Here is a 16952-nt window from a genome sequence, read left to right as displayed (position 1 = left end):
CATGATGTCAATTACAGGCCTCTCTCATCTTTTTAAGTGGGAGAACTTGCACAATTGGTGGCTGACTAAATACTTTTTCCCCCCTCTATATATATTTATTTTTTCCCTACTTCCCTGGTTTGCTGTATTCTTCACAATTCTATTTTGTTTATTAACACAAATCCCTATCATTATTGGGTTTGTAGGTATGAAAAATGTGAATCAGTGGGTTGCCTGCTTGAGTACTTCTCCAGTTGATGACTATACTTTATGGTACATGCATTGTCCTCTCACCTGTTCCTCCAGGGTCAGGCTTCCTGTCCGGTCTTATGCCTTTCATCACACAGATGCTCTCCATAACCAGTTTAACAGGAGCCGGGGGATTCTGCATAGATTTGACCAGAGTGATGTCAGACTGGTTCAGAGTGTTAAGAGCTGATATTGCTGCCTCCAGAGCTGGCATGGCCTCTGCTAGATCACCTTCACATTCATCCTGCAAGAATCAATAAAACTAAAATGAAACACAATGAAAAGAAATTTTGTAAATGTACAAAATATCAGTAAAGGCGTCTTCACTCCAGCAGTCAAACTATTCCATGATATACAGTAATTTAAAAAAAAGCCATGTCTATTTCAGTAAAAATGATTACCCCTCCTTGAAATGATTGCATACATTAATAAATGGGGAATTACCATCCCCTTGTCAATAGGATGTGTACTGAATTAAATAGTATCAGAGTGAAATATTAGGCAGGCACCATCACTCCTGGTGAGGAGTGACAGCAGGAAATTCCTATACACCTGCTCATGTGTTGCCCCCTCTGAGATGACGACTGGTGTGGAGAATAATGGCGCCTGTGAAAGATTTAAGACTGAGGAGGCAGGTTACTTAGAGAACAGTGATCTGTCAGTGTGCTTGGAAAGATGAAAAAAGGACAGAGAGCTACCAGGATCGTGAGCGGATTGCAAACTATGTCCTATGAGGAATGGTTAAAGGATCTGGGAATGTTTAGCTTGCAAAAAAGAAGGCTGAGAGGAGACTTAATAGCCGTCTACAATTATCTTTCGGGATGTCACAGTGTAAAGGGATCATCCTTATTTTCATTTGCACATGGAAACGCGAGACGCAATGGGATGAAACTGAGAGGGAGAAGATACAAATTACATATTAGAAAAAAACTTTTTGACAGTGAGGATGATCAATGTGTGGAACAGGCTGCCACGAGAGGTGGTGAGTTCTCCTTCAATGGAAGTCTTCAAAGAGTGGCTGAACAGACATCTGTATGATATGATTTACTGAATCCTGGGTTGGATGTGATGACCCTGAATGTCCCTTCTAACTCTAACATTCTATGATTCTAAGTACAAGGCCAAGCTCCTTGAACTTGCGCCTCAGTTGCATAAATATTGGCTAAGTGATTATTTTAGAATGAAAGCAAGGTTTACTAAATAGAAGATGTAAATTTAATCTTAATTACAATGAACTCACACAAATGTGTTTGATTTATGGTACAAGAACCTGCTGACAGGTTCCGTTTAAGAAGAGGACACGAAGCCAGAAAGGGGATCCCAAGATGTTCATCCAAATAAATGAAGAAAGCTAGTTCCCGTCATGCTGCGGCGAATGATTTCCTGTTCTATCTACTCTACAACCAGTGTCGGTAACTACAAACATCATTTATAGCAGCAAGAACAGAGGCTTATCGTTGATTGGTATGGTAATATGTACCGAAAGGAATAAACAGGTATAGAAAACCCATGGGAGCCATGATAAAAAAATAAAAATGTACAGGAAACTCAGAATCTTCTGCTTCTTAAGGAATATTATACTTCTGTATGCTAAGCTGACCTAAATAACTCTGGAATATCTACAGCGCTAACAGCTCAGCAATAGGGAAGGAAGAACCTTTCCGCGCCGCGGCTGCTGCTGCCGCCGACTGATTTCACCCATATCCTCCTCCACGGAATTAGTCCATCATTAGCCTCAAGGTAAATGCGACTAAGCCATTAGCAAGAACATAACCTAAGTTTTAAAATGTCCTCATATTTGAAGTGATAAAATATTATCCTGAACATTGACCTCAGAGACCAATGCTGCAGGGGAAGATGTCGTATTCTTATACGTGTGTCTCACTAAAGTTTCTCTCTGTATTTAAAACATATATAGTTCTTACTTTTGAAAAAGTAACATTATCAGCCCTATTTTTATGGATCCATTTTATAAAATGAAACAAAGCAATAATCTTAATTAAAACATACCGTTTTGTGTCTACAGCTTCTATTCAGATCTGTGTGTCTCTATGGTAACAGACTACAAAAAAACTTTGTGTAGTCTGATAGGTCAAACACCATAACATTCCCAGCTACTGTGTCCTCTAAATTAGTGACAGCCATACTCTAGTGCTTTTTACACTAGCGATAGCCATAAGCGCCCCCCAAACTAGTGCCTACGAACTGGTAACACTCATAGTGCCTCTTTAAAGGGAACCTGAGCTGCCCAAACTGTGGCTGTATGATGTCAGCCATATAATATAATAATAATACATTTTATCTCTATAGCGCCAACATATTCCACAGCACTTTACATTTCGGAGGGGATTTGTACAGACAATAGACATTACAGCATAAGAATAATCACATAGATCATAACAGATACCAAGAGGAATGAGGGCCCTGCTCGCAAGCTTACAATCTATGAGGAAAAAAAGGGAGACACGAAAGGTGGGTGGTAACAGTTGCCCTGATTGTATGGACCAGCCATAATGTTATGTGTGTAACAGTACAGACACAGAGGGCTAATAGATGCATAAAGCATGTGGGAACATGATGCGGAGAACCTGGTTATGGTAAAACTTTTGGCTGTGCCACACAGGGATAGATTAGGTTAATATGTTGAGGCGATAGGCCAGTCTGAATAAATGCGTTTTCAGGGCACGCTTAAAATTGTGGGGATTGGGGACTAATCGTATTGACCTGGGAAATGCATTCCAAAGAATTGGCGCAGCACGTGTAAAGTCTTGGAGACGGGAGTGGGAGGTTCTGATTATTGAGGATGCTATACTCACGTCATCAGCAGAACGGAGGGCGCAGGTAGGGTGGTATACTTAAACAAGGGAGGAGATGTAGGGTGGTGCTGAGCCATGGAGGGCTTTGTGGGTGAGGGTAATAAGTTTATACTGAATTCTGGAGTGGATGAGTAGCCAGTGTAATGACTGGCACAAGGTAGAGGCATCGGTGTAACGATTGGTGAGGAATATGATCCTGGCTGCAGCATTCAAGGCAGATTGGAGGGGGGAGAGTTTGGTTAGAGGGAGGCCGATTATAAGAGAGTTACAATAGTCCAGACGAGAATGAATAAGAGAAACAGTAACAGTTTTTGTAGACTCAAAAGTAAGAAAAGGTCGAATTCTAGAAATGTTTTTTTTTTTTAAATTCGTTTATTAAACTATTAGCAGTTATATAATACACACATTCAGTACAAAATGTTAAACATGATACATAGTATATATATGCTCAGGTAACATGAAAACGTGAGACATAATATGTGCATCATTTGTGTGTAAATAAAGCAGATATAATATCAATTGAATCACAGTAGTATTGTGTTATTGTGCCAGTAACAAAAAAACCTGCCTAGCTTCTAAATCTACCTACATCTACCAAAACGTTAACAGTTCCACAGCCGACTTCTATATAATAAACGGTTTACTGTGCGACATCCCTGCCCTGCAAAGTGAGGTGAGAGGAGTTCCACCTCTCCCAAAGCTGTTGAAATTTGCCCAGGCACCCTCTATTTTGATACAGCGTACGTTCATATGGGATAATCGAGTTTACCAGAGTGATCCAGGACCCCAGAGAAGGAGGTGAATTCCCCATCCACCGTAATGCTAGTATCTTCCGTGCCATGAACAGTGTTTCCCGTAGAAAAATCCCCACATAATGACCCCAGGCCTCCTCATCCCACACTCCAAACAGACAAGTCAATGGTTCAAGGGGAACAGGGGCTTGTACTAAGGATGTTAATAAAGACGGCACCCCCCTCCAGTATTGCACAACAACAGGACATCACCAGATCATATGAATAACGTCTGCATCTATTGAATGACATCTCAAACATTCTGATGACGGGTATCGGCCCATCCTAAAGAGTCGAATTGGAGTCAAATATGATTGATTAATAATATACAGTTGTATCATCCTATTGGCAGACGGAGACACCCAGGTTGTGGACTCCAGGATTTCTTCCCATTCCTCACCCTGTGTATCCGGGATGAGGCTCTCCCATTTCTTTTTAATGGAATCTAAAGCTTTTTCTGTCCCCACTGACAGCATATATGTGTATAGAGAGGAGATGAGACCTTGAGGGCCCTGTGATTTAAGAATCACTATCAGAGGTAGAGACGAAATGGCATTATCTATACCCATACATCTCATGTGTGATTTAAAGGCTGATCTTAGTTGCAGATAACGAAAAAACTAGGATCTCGGGACTCCACGATTAACTTGTGATTGCTCAAAGGACACCAATGTTCCATGGTCATACAGATCACCTATCGTAGAGACACTATACAGAGCCCAAAACTCAGCAGATGGATGTTTAAGTAGCACCGGGAGGTAGTCATTATGCCATAGGGGCATTTCAGTTTTAATATCCCCAAATCTAACCACCCCCTTAATCTGTCTCCATATCGATTGTGCCAGACGAAGCAAAGGTAACAGTCTCGAGACATTTATTTTCCTCATTTCCAAAAAACCCAGTGGGCAACCAATCCCTGCAGCATGAAGTAGATGACTCTCAGAATTCGGGAGATGACCTCCAAGCATCCATGTATTTATGGCCCTGGCCTGTCCAGCTAGATAATATAAAAAGAAATCGGGTAATGCTGCCCCCCCTCCCCTCTTGGGCCTCTGTAAAGTGGTTAGTTTAAGTTTAGGCCTGGCTTTCCCCCAAATAAAGGACGTAGTTTGGGAATTTAAATTAGCAAAAAAGGATTTGGGCACCACCACCGCACTATGTTGAAGAAAGTAGCTAAGCTTAAGGAGTAATATCATTTTGATTAAATTAATACGTCCGGCTACAGACAGTGGAAGTTTACCCCAAATATCGAATTTACCCCTGACCATCTCCAGCAATGGTTGTATATTGAGATGCAGATCATATTTACTACCTTGAGAGATATGAACACCCAAATATTTAAAACTAGTTACAATGGGCAGTAAGGAGAGAGTCTCAAGTCGTGGCATTGGAGCGTGGGAAAGAGGCATCAAAGCAGATTTCTCCCAATTTATATACAAGCCGGAATATTTACTGAATTTATTTATGGTAGTGATCACTCTTGCCAGGGTCTCTTCAGTTTTGTCCATAAATATCACCATATCATCAGCGTATAGGCCTATGGTATCTATCCGATCCGCTATTTCTATACCAGCAATGTTAGGGGAAGATCTTATACGTATTGCCAGCGCCTCAATAGCAAGAGCAAAAAGGGCCGGGGAAAGGGGACACCCCTGACGAGTTCCTCTATGCAGTGAAAATGATTCAGATATGGAGTTATTTACGATGACCCGGGCCTTGGGCTTCATGTATATAACATTAACCCATTTTTGGAATCTTTCACCAAATCCATACCTCTGCAAACATGCACAGAGAAAAGGCCATTCAAGAGAGTCAAAGGCCATCCAGCGATGCCAATGCCCATTCATTATCTGGTTCCAAAGCGCTATATTGGACCACTGACTGGACTCGTCTGATATTTATGGAAGTGCTCTTGCCCGGCATAAAACCCGTCTGGTCAGGGTGTACAAGATCTAATATGACTGAATTTACTCATTTGGCTAAAATTTTTGTAAAGATTTTATAATCCACATTTACTAGTGATATAGGCCTATAAGATCCACAATCTAAAGGGTCTTTCCCCTCCTTTTTAAGAACTATTATATTGGCCTCGTAAAAGGTCTCCGGCATGCATCCCCCCTCCCAAATCCCACGAAACACTGTCAACAAAAGGGGCGCCAGTATATTCTGATATTTCCTATATAACTCCACAGGGAATCCATCCGGCCCAGGGGCCTTCCCGGAGGCCATGTCTTTTATGGCATCCTCTACCTCCTCCAGAGTAAACTCTGCATCCATAAAGGCCCGTTGGGAAGGACTTAGTTTAGGAAATTCTATATCTGACAAATAATTTAAACACTCCAGGCCATCCCCATCAGTCTTAGAACTGTACAATGAACCATAATAGTCAGAAAAAAATTTTAGTATCTCTTCAGTTGAGGAGACCAGAGAACCATCTGAGTCACGAATCTGTAGAATTGTGTTAGTAGCATTATGCTGTCGCACTAAATAGGCCAAAAATTTACTCGCCTGATTCCCCATTTCAAAATAAGTCTGCCGGGCAAAGAATAATTTACGTTTCGTTTTAGTGTCTGTGTATTGTGCATATAGCCTTTGAGCGGTCAGCCGTTCTACCCTATTACTGTTAGTTTGATCCAATATATAGGCTGCCTCTGAGGCTTTCAGACGTCGCTCCATCTCACCATCCTCTTTCGATGTCACTTGCTTAATATGAGAAATTGTAGACGATAAACAACCCCGTAAATAGGCTTTAACAGCATCCCAGAATACATTAACCCCTTCACCCCCAAGGGTGGTTTGCACGTTCATGACCGGGCCAATTTTTACAATTCTGACCACTGTACCTTTATGAGGTCATAACTCTCGAACGCTTCCATGGATCCCGGTGATTCTGACACTGTTTTCTCGTGACATATTGTACTTCATGTTAGTGGTAAAATTTCATTCAAATAACTTGCGTTTATTTGTGAGAAAAACGGAAATTTGGCGAAAATTTTGAAAATTTCGCAATTTTCCAACTTTGAATTTTTATGCCCTTAAATCACAGAGATACGGCACACAAAAAACTTGATAACTAACATTTCCCACATGTTTACTTTACATCAGCACAATTTTGGAACCAAAATTTTTTTTTGTTAGGAAGTTATAAGGGTTAAAAGTTGACCAGCGATTTCTCATTTTTACAACACCATTTTATTTTTAGGACCACATCACATTTGAAGCCACTTTGAGGGGTCTATATGATAGAAAATACCCAAAAGTGACACCATTCTAAAAACTGCACCCCTTAAGGTGCTCAAAACCACATTCAAGAAGTTTATTAACCCTTTAGGTGCGTCACAGGAATTTTTTTGAATATTTAAAAAAAAATGAACATCTAACTTTTTTTCATAAAAAAAATACTTCAGGTTCAATTTTTTTTATTTTACCAAGGGTAACAGGAGAAATTGAACTGCAAAAGTTATTGTGCAATTTGTCCTGAGTACGCAGATACCTGATATGTGGGGGGGAACGACTGTTTCGGCGCATGGCAGAGCTCAGAATGGAAGGAGCGCCGTTTGACTTTTTCAATGCAAAATTGGCTGGAATTCAGATTGGACGCCATGTCACGTTTGGAGAGTCCCTGATGTACCTAAACAGTGGAAACCCCCTACAAGTGACCCCATTTTGGAAACTAGACCCCCCAAGGAACTTATCTAGATATGTGGTGAGAACTTTGAACCCACAAGGGCTTTACAGAAGTTTATAACGTACAGCGGTACAATTAAAAAATCATATTTTTTCCACAAAAATGATCTTTTCACCCCAATTTTTATTTTCCCAAGGGTAACAGGACCCTAAAAGTTATTGTGCAATTTGTCCTGAGTACGCTGATACCCCACATGTGGGGGTAAACCACTATTTGGGCGCATGGCAGAGCTCGGAAGGGAAGCAGCGCCATTTGACGTTTTTGGCTGGAATTGAGATCGGACACCATGTCGCGTTTGGAAAACCCCTGATGTACCAAAACAGTGGAAACCCCCCACAAATGACACCATTTTGGAAACTAGACCCCCTAAGGAACTTATCTAGATGTGTGGTGAGAACTTTGAACCCCCATGGGCTTCACAGAAGTTTATAACATAAAGCCATACAATTAAAAAATCATATTTTTTCAACAAAAATGATCTTTTCACCCTCAATTCTTATTTTTCCAAGGGTAACAGGACCCTAAAAGTTATTGTGCAATTTGTCCTGAGTACGCTGATACCCCACATGTGGGGGTAAACCACTATTTGGGCGCATGGCAGAGCTCGGAAGGGAAGCAGCGCCATTTGACGTTTTTGGCTGGAATTGAGATCGGACACCATGTCGCGTTTGGAAAACCCCTGATGTACCTAAACAGTGGAAACCCCCCACAAATGACACCATTTTGGAAACTAGACCCCCTAAGGAACTTATCTAGATGTGTGGTGAGAACTTTGAACCCCCATGGGCTTCACAGAAGTTTATAACATAAAGCCATACAATTAAAAAATCATATTTTTTCCACAAAAATGATCTTTTCACCCTCAATTCTTATTTTTCCAAGGGTAACAGGACCCTAAACGTTATTGTGCAATTTGTCCTGAGTACGCTGATACCCCACATGTGGGGGTAAACCACTATTTGGGCGCATGGCAGAGCTCGGAAGGGAAGCAGCGCCATTTGACGTTTTTGGCTGGAATTGAGATCGGACACCATGTCGCGTTTGGAAAACTCCTGATGTACCAAAACAGTGGAACCCCACCACAAATGACACCATTTTGGAAACTAGACCCCCTAAGGAACTTATCTAGATGTGTGGTGAGCACTTTGACCCCCCCAGTGCTTCACAGAAGTTTACAACGCCCGGGCGTGAAAATAAAAAATTCGTATTTTTTCCACAAACATGATCTTTTAGTCACCATTTTTTTATTTTCCCAAGGGTACCAGGAGAAATTGGACCCCAAAAGATGTTGTCCAATTTGTCCTGAGTATGCTGATACCCCATATGTGGGAGAAAACTACTGTATGGGCACACGTCAGGGCTCGGAAGGGAAGTAGTGACGTTTTGGAATGCAGACTTTGATGGAATGGTCTGCGGGTGTCATGTTGCCTTTGGAGAGCCCCTAATGTACCTAAACAGTGGAAACCCCCCACAAATGACACCATTTTGTAAACTAGACCCCCCAAGGAACTTATCTAGATGTGTGGTGAGCACTTTGACCCCCCCAGTGCTTCATAGAAGTTTACAACGCCCGGGCGTGAAAATAAAAAATTCGTATTTTTTCCACAAACATGATCTTTTAGTCACCATTTTTTTATTTTCCCAAGGGTACCAGGAGAAATTGGACCCCAAAAGTTGTTGTCCAATTTGTCCTGAGTATGCTGATACCCCATATGTGGGAGAAAACTACTGTATGGGCACACGTCAGGGCTCGGAAGGGAAGTAGTGACGTTTTGGAATGCAGACTTTGATGGAATGGTCTGCGGGTGTCATGTTGCCTTTGGAGAGCCCCTAATGTACCTAAACAGTGGAAACCCCCCACAAATGACACCATTTTGTAAACTAGACCCCCCAAGGAACTTATCTAGATGTGTGGTGAGCACTTTGACCCCCCCAGTGCTTCACAGAAGTTACCACGCCCGGGCGTGAAAATAAAAAATTTGTATTTTTTCCACAAACATGATCTTTTAGTCACCATTTTTTTATTTTCCCAAGGGTACCAGGAGAAATTGGACCCCAAAAGTTGTTGTCCAATTTGTCCTGAGTACGCTGACACCCCATATGTGGGAGAAAACTACTGTATGGACACACGTCGGGGCTCGGAAGGGAAGCAGTGACGTTTTGGAATGCAGACTTTGATGGAATGGTCTGCGGGTGTCATGTGCGTTTGGAGAGCCCCTGATGTACCTAAACTATTGAAACTCCCCACAAGTGAACCCATTTTGGACACTAGACCCCCCACGGAACTTATCTAGATGTGTGGTGAGCACTTTGAACCCCCAAGTGCTTCACAGAAGTTTATAACACTCGGACGTGAAAATAAAAAAATCATTTTTTTCCACAAAAATGATATTTTTGCCCCCAATTTTTTATTTTCCTAAGGGTAACAGGAGAAATTGGACCCCAAAAATTGTTTTGCAATTTGTCCTGAGTAGGCTGATACCCTACATGAGGGGGTAAAACACTGTTTGGGCGCATAGCAGAGCTTGGAAGGGAAGGAGCACCATTTGACTTTTTCAACTCAGAATTGGCTGGAATTGAGATCAGACGCCATGTTGCATTTGGAGAGCCCCTGATGTGCCCAAACAGTGGAAACCCCCAATTTTAACTCCAACCCGAACCCCAACACGCCCCTAACCCTAGCCCTAACCCTAGCCCTAACCCTAGCCCTAGCCCTAACCCTAGCCCTAACCCTAGCCCTAACCCTACCCTAACCCTACCCCAACACACCCCTAGCCCTAACCCTAGCCCTAACACTAATGGAAAAATGGAAATAAATACATTTTTTTTATTTTATTATTTTTCCCTAACTAAGGGGGTGATAACGGGGGGTTTGATTTACTATTTATGGCGGTTTTTATGTTTGGCGGCTGTCGCACGCTAAAAGACGCTTTTTATTGTAAAAATAGTTTTTGCATCACCACATATTGAGAGCTATAATTTTTCCGTATTTTGACCCACCGAGTCATGTGAGGTCTTATTTTTTGCGGGACGAGTTGACGTTTTTATTGGTACCATTTTCGGGCACGTGAAATTTTTTGATCGCTTTTTATTCCAATTTTTGGGACGCAGAATGAACAAAAACCAGCGTTTCATGAATTTCTTTTGGGGGGGGTGCGTTTACACCGTTCCGCGTGCGGTAAAATTGATAAAGCGGTTTTATTCTTCGGGTCAGTACTGTTACAGCGATACCTCATTTAGGTCGTTTTTTTATGTTTTTGTCGGTTTTATGCAATGAAAACTATTTTATATAAAAAATAATTATTTTTGCATCGCTTTATTCTGCGAGTTATAACTTTTTTATTTTTTCGCTGATGATGCTGTGTGGCGGCTTGTTTTTTGCGGGACAAGATGACCTTTTTAGCGGTACCATGGATATTTATATGCGTCTTTTTGATCGCGCGTTATTGCACTTTTTGTTTGGCGGTATGATAATAAATCATTATTTTTTGCTTCGTTTTTTATTTTTATTTTTTAAGGGGTTCGCTAAAGGGGTTAACTAATGGGACAGTTTTATAGGGCAGGTCGTTACGGACGCGGCGATACCTAATATGTGTACATTTATTGTTTTTTTTTTTATTATTTTAAAAAAATGAATTTATTGGGGAATATTTTTTTTTTTTTTTACTAATTTATTTGGCGATTTTTTTAAATTTATTTTTACACTTTTTTTTTAATTTTTTTTTACTTTATTACCTTGTCCCAGGTGGGACATCACTGTCCTGTGACAGATCGCTGATCTGTCACATCACAGATCACTGTGACAGATCAGCAATCTGTCACAGGCAGTGCACAAGGCTTCCTCATGCCTGCGCTTTGCAGGCACTGAGGAAGCCAGCTTCCCCAGGCCCCCGAAGGCCCCCGTCGCCATCTTGGATTCGGGGGCCTGGAGGAAAGGAGCCCCCCGCAGCAGCGCTGCACATTGCGCTGCCGTGGGGGGCTCAGGGAAGCACGGAGGGAGCCCCCTCCCTGCCGATGCTTCCCTTTAACTCCCGGTACACCGCGATCGCGTTTGATCGCGGTGTGCAAGGGGTTAACGTGTCGGGGGCGGTCCGTGACCGCCCCTGACACATTGTGCCGGGTGTCAGCTGTGATAATCAGCTGACACCCGGCCGCGATCAGCGGCGCTCACCACGTGGGCGCCGCTGATCGCGGTAGACGTACTATCCCGTCCCCGGTCATACGGGCCCGGGTACCGTGGACGGGATAGTACGTCTCATGTCAGGAAGGGGTTAATATTACGGGGTTCGGGATGGGAGGAGACGAAGCACCGTAACTGATCTATCGTTCTATCAGGGGATGCTATCAACTTCAGCCAAAAGGGGTTCAACCTCCATGCTATCCTATTAGTCAATGACCCAAATTTAAGCTTGAGAATAACTGGACTGTGATCCGAAATCCCCCTACTTCCATGTTTGATATCATCCACCCATGCCGCCAGACTGCTAGACCCAAAAATGTTGTCTATACGAGACAGAGAGCGCTTAGTGGAGGAATGACAAGTATACTCCCTTATCTCTGGATGGCGCACCCTCCATAGATCCAACCACCCGCTACCCGCCATGAATTGTGACAGTTGGATGTACCCGGAGGGGAAACCCCACCCTGTACTCCATCACCCAGTCTCAATTTATCCAAATGGTTGTTCATGACTAAATTGAAATCTCCCATACAGATGACATGTGCGTCTGGGTAATTTAAAGCAAAGCTCAATGCCTTCCGAATAATTGATACATTGGCTGGAGGGGGATTATAAATACAAAGGATGACATATTTCTGAGAATTAATCAGTGCGTGCACAAACACAAATCGTCCCTCGGGGACTTTCAGGGCCTCCCTAACCTCCCACCGAACATCCTTATGAATTAACAGTGAAACTCCCCTTGAGTAGCTGGTATGAAAAGCATGTATAAACCATTGCACCCACGGTTTCTGTACCCATCGAACCGTATCCCTGGTCAGGTGCGTCTCAACCAGAGCCACGACGTGAGGACGGTAATGTCTAATTTGTGAGAACACTAATTTTTTTTCCAAGGGGTTTTTATGCCTCTTATATTCCAGGTCATACAAATCAGCTCAGAACCCATTCCCGTCTATCTGGATATAATGCATGATGATGCCTGAACCAGGTGCAGAGAACCCACACAGATAGCAGAATTTGGCGTCGGCTGCAGCCTACATCTAAACAATTATAAAAAATAAAACTTTTAAGAAAGAAAAAGCAAAAGCAAAACAGGAACCTAATAACATAGGCATACAGTCTTACGCCCTCATCAAAAGATAAACAAGGGGATACCATCACTGTATACAGCGTCCCGTTTAGCTGGCATCTGGGAACTCGCCGAGAGAGCTCCTATTAGACCGTTGATTGAGAGGATTCAAGGTAACAGCCGCCACATTAGGAATCTTTCGCATGGGATCCCTTATGGGACCGTAGCCACTCAGTCACCTTCGCCGGATCTGTAAAAAATACGGAGGAGCCTCCATGGACAATCCGGAGCCGGGCCGGATATATCATTGAATAAACGATGTTCCTGTCTCTGAGTCGCTTCTTGACCTCGATGAACTGCGCCCGTTGCTTCTGCAGTTCCATGGAGAAATCCGGAAAGATGGAAACGACGGCATTGTTGAACTTGATAGGACTTTTCAAGTGTGCGAGACATAAATTTGTATCTCTGTCCTTGCAATTGAGCAGGCATGCCAGGAATGGCCGAGGTGGGGCCTCCGGAGGTAGGGGTCTTGTGGGGACCCTGTGAGCTCTTTCAACAGCGAACATTGAGGAGAATTCGTCCCCCAAGGAGGTCTTAAGCCAATCCTCCAGAAACTGCTCAGGATGCTGACCTTCCGAGTGCTCAGGCAGTCCAACAAAACGGATATTATTCCGGCGCATTCTATTTTCCAAATCAGCCTTCTGCTTCCAAGCATTCATGGAGCCCGTCACCTTCGCTAATTTAGCCTCCATGGGTGTAATGGTATCTTCCACCTTGGACACCCTTGTCTCCACCTCCGTAATGCGCCCCCTCATGGCCTGTATATCCTGACGGTGTCTCCCCACCTCCGTATGGACATCCTCAATTCTGTCAGGGATGTCATGGTTAACGAGATAGCCTGCATCAACTGCTCCGATACTTGCTTAAGGGTCAATTCCCCCTGTTCCGCCTCCTCCTCACCCCCAGAATGGCGATTTTTGCGCTGAGCTTGAGAGGATGCGCTCCTATTATGTCGCGCACTTTCAGCGGGGTCAACTCTAGCAAATTCCTTTGGCTTTTCCGCCACTCCCGCCCCTTTAAGTCGACTTATGATCGTCTGCAGTGGGGTTTAGCAGGACAAATAAAATTTGTAATCCGGGTATTGCCCTCTACAGATGGGAATTGTAGTGGGGCTAGCAACAGTTGTGAATTAGGCCCCGAGGGACGCCCGAGGGACCACAAGGATGCCAGCCAGGCACTGTCCAGATTTCAAGGACCCGGGGAGGGAGGAGGAACCCCCGCAGAGGCAGCCGCAGCGGGGGGGGGGGGGGGCACACAGGGCCTTCCCTAATAATGGCACCGATAGGCACAGTGAGCCAGGAAATGAAGAGGGATATCACGTGGGGCCCGTTTTCCAGGGCACTCACCGCGTGTCCCCTCAGATTGCCAGCCGGTTGTCTTCACTGCCCGGCGGCGGTGCAGCTATGGGAGTCGGCGCTGCAGCTCTCAGCAGCTGAGCTGCGTGCCCAAGGTGGCCGCCGCCTCGTGGGGAGCCAGCCGCCCGCTGTTATCTCCTCAGCCACCCACTCAGAAGCCCTCTCCCGACCTGCCACAGCGTGTCCAGGGGTCCCGGTGCCTAAAGAGGGTCCAGCCAGCCGCAGGTATGCGATCAGGAAGGGGTCCACTGTCAGGATCCAACAGGATTATGAGGAGCTCTCTGCACCAGCGTCTGCTCCCGGTCACGGCATAGCCACGCCCCCTAGAAATGTTTTAGAGGTGCAGATGACAAGAGCGAGCCAGTGATCGAATGTGGGGGGCAAAGGAAAGCTCGGAATCAAGTATCCATATACTTGATATATCCATATCAAGTAGCCATATATGTTTGATTCTGAAACATTGCGGCAATTCGAAGCCGTTGGGTTCTGAGTCACACAGGAGGCTAGTCGAAAAGGCAGGTCCCGGGTGGCTTCTCCCTTCCCACCACTCTTAAATGTCAGGTCTCGCCCTCCGTGTATATGCAGGGACAGACCTGTTAGTTACTGGGAGTGGAAGGGGAAAAGCCCGCTACCAGACGACTACCTAGTCCCTTGTGTGGCTCAGTCCCTGGAGGCTTTTAAACTATGTCTTACTCTGAAACGCCACAGTATTTCAGAGTCAAATCATACAACCAGTGCCTAATTCATGCTGCCCGAGGATCCACTGTCAGGTTCCCTTTAAATGGTCAGCTACACTGCCCTCCAAACTAGTCATAGTCCCAGTTTCCTCCAAACTACTGCTAGATTAAGTACACTCATACTAGAAACCCTCATGGCCCCCAATAAATTGTTAGCCACAGTAAAGAGACATCCAAAGTGGCTCTTCTCTTACTTGGGGCAGTGATGTTGGATTTTCTGGTTCACTGATGGCATCGGGGACTGGCATTTCTCCCTGCTGCTTGGGGGGGGATTGATCCCGCATGCCCAGATACTATGAATGCAGCAGGCTCAAACATCCCATTGCTGAACAGCCAATGCACCTGGGTAATCTGGATTAAAATTCTACTCCCCTTTTTTACATATGTCTTCCAGAGCAGGCCTGTATGACATACTGTACATTGTGCTGACTTCCTGAGATCTTTCAAAATCCGACAAAAGTGCCTGTCTCTCCTTTTATGTATAATTCACGCAACCTTTAGCAGTACAGTACAGTCCATGAAATAATGATTAGAGGAATCGCAGCCTGTGCTTCTCCAGCTGATGGCGGAGACACTGACTGTCAGAGTCTTCTTTTACGGACAATAGCGCAATAGCTGTCATAATCGGAAAGAGTGCTGCTCTCGCTTTTTACTATGCCGCTATGTATCTCAAGAAGGTTGTCTGAGGTGTGACAACGATCATTATTAAAAGATCACCGCTGATGAAATACAAAGACAGTTCACTGCTGAGATCAATGCTGGCCTTTGAAATAATTTGCAGCCACAAGCCACAGTTACATAGGAAGAGTGCTCTGGTACAGCCTATTGGAGATGGGAGCTTTTCACACTGTGACTGTGCCTCTTGCTTGGAAATGTATCACTTATCACTAAAAGGAATGTGTCATATCTGAAGATTTTTATATCCCTTTCATTATTTTATGTGACGCTTTAAAAAGTAGCTGTGTCCTCCAATGCCTCCACTGTGAACAGCTCAACACTTCACAGAGTATGTACACTTTTTTAAGCAATAATCTTCATTACAAATGTAGCGTTTTATGTCTCATTCCTCCTCCCTTTCCTTGTTCTTTCTTCTTTCTATAACTTTAAAGGGTTTATCCAAGACTATTCTTTTTTCAGCATGGGCCTAAAAACTAACAGACAGGTAGATGCTACCTACCTATCTTTTGTGCCCTACGCCGGTCTCTGCTGGCAGAGAGCAGTCACAGACCACTCCTGACGGCAATTCATCAGCTTACACTGACGTCACGTTTAAACAGCAGCAGCCGTTCTGCTCTGCTAACTAGACGTGACTGATGACGTCATGCTGATTGACAGCGGACTCCCCGCTGCACAACTGAGGGAAACCACCTGTCAATCAGCATGAGGTTGTCAGTAATGCTCGTCTGACAGCCCAGAAGAGGAAGAGCTGCTCTCTTGATACTGAGCAGCTGAATTGCCAACAGGAGTGGTCAATGACCACTCTGACCCGACCCTGGGCAGAACAGGCAGGTAGTTAGCAAATATCTGCCTAATTTTTGTTACTAACTGACTATTCTCCTGCCAGCGATTCAGCTGCTCAACATTTGATTGACAGCTGGCTCCCCGCAGTTAGGCAGCAGGGAGCCAGCTGTCAATTTGCATGAGGTCAGGAGTCACGCCCCATCAACACAGCAGAGCGGAGCAGAAAAGAAGGTGCTACTCTGCCGATATGAAGTCAGCAGAAGTCGCTGAATTTCTAGCAGGAGTGGTCTGTGGTTTCTCTGTACCTGCAGAGATTGATGCCGGGCACAACAAGCCGGTGGGTAGCACCTACCTGCCTATTAGTTTCTAGACCCATAGCAAAGAAAAAAACAAAAAGAAAACTGGATGAACACTTCAAATAAGCACCCCCATTCTTTTTTCTCTATGTAGACACAGGATGTTTCTTTTCTCTGCATGAGTCATCCCCCTCTTCAACTCCTGACCCAGCAGTTTTCTCCTCCTCTTGCCAAAAATGTACAGTTTTATGTCTACAGCTTCCATGCAGAC

At 44.2% G+C, this 16952-nt stretch overlaps 1 protein-coding gene across 1 annotated transcript in view; it reads right to left on the bottom strand.

Annotated features, from left to right (window-relative positions):
- Window positions 1–16952, bottom strand: part of DNAH3 (dynein axonemal heavy chain 3) — a 389800-nt gene that overhangs the window by 37345 nt on the left and 335503 nt on the right. The window contains exon 51 of the mRNA XM_073543189.1: window positions 274–472. Coding sequence (XP_073399290.1) covers window positions 274–472 — 199 coding nt within the window. The remainder of the gene's footprint in view (window positions 1–273; window positions 473–16952) is intronic.

This window comes from Dendrobates tinctorius, unplaced genomic scaffold (assembly GCF_039654945.1).
Source record: "Dendrobates tinctorius isolate UK_male_01 unplaced genomic scaffold, ASM3965494v1 ptg000129l, whole genome shotgun sequence".
In the NCBI taxonomy this organism is placed as follows: Eukaryota; Metazoa; Chordata; class Amphibia; order Anura; family Dendrobatidae; genus Dendrobates; species Dendrobates tinctorius.
This window is presented reverse-complemented; position numbering and strand designations above follow the sequence as displayed.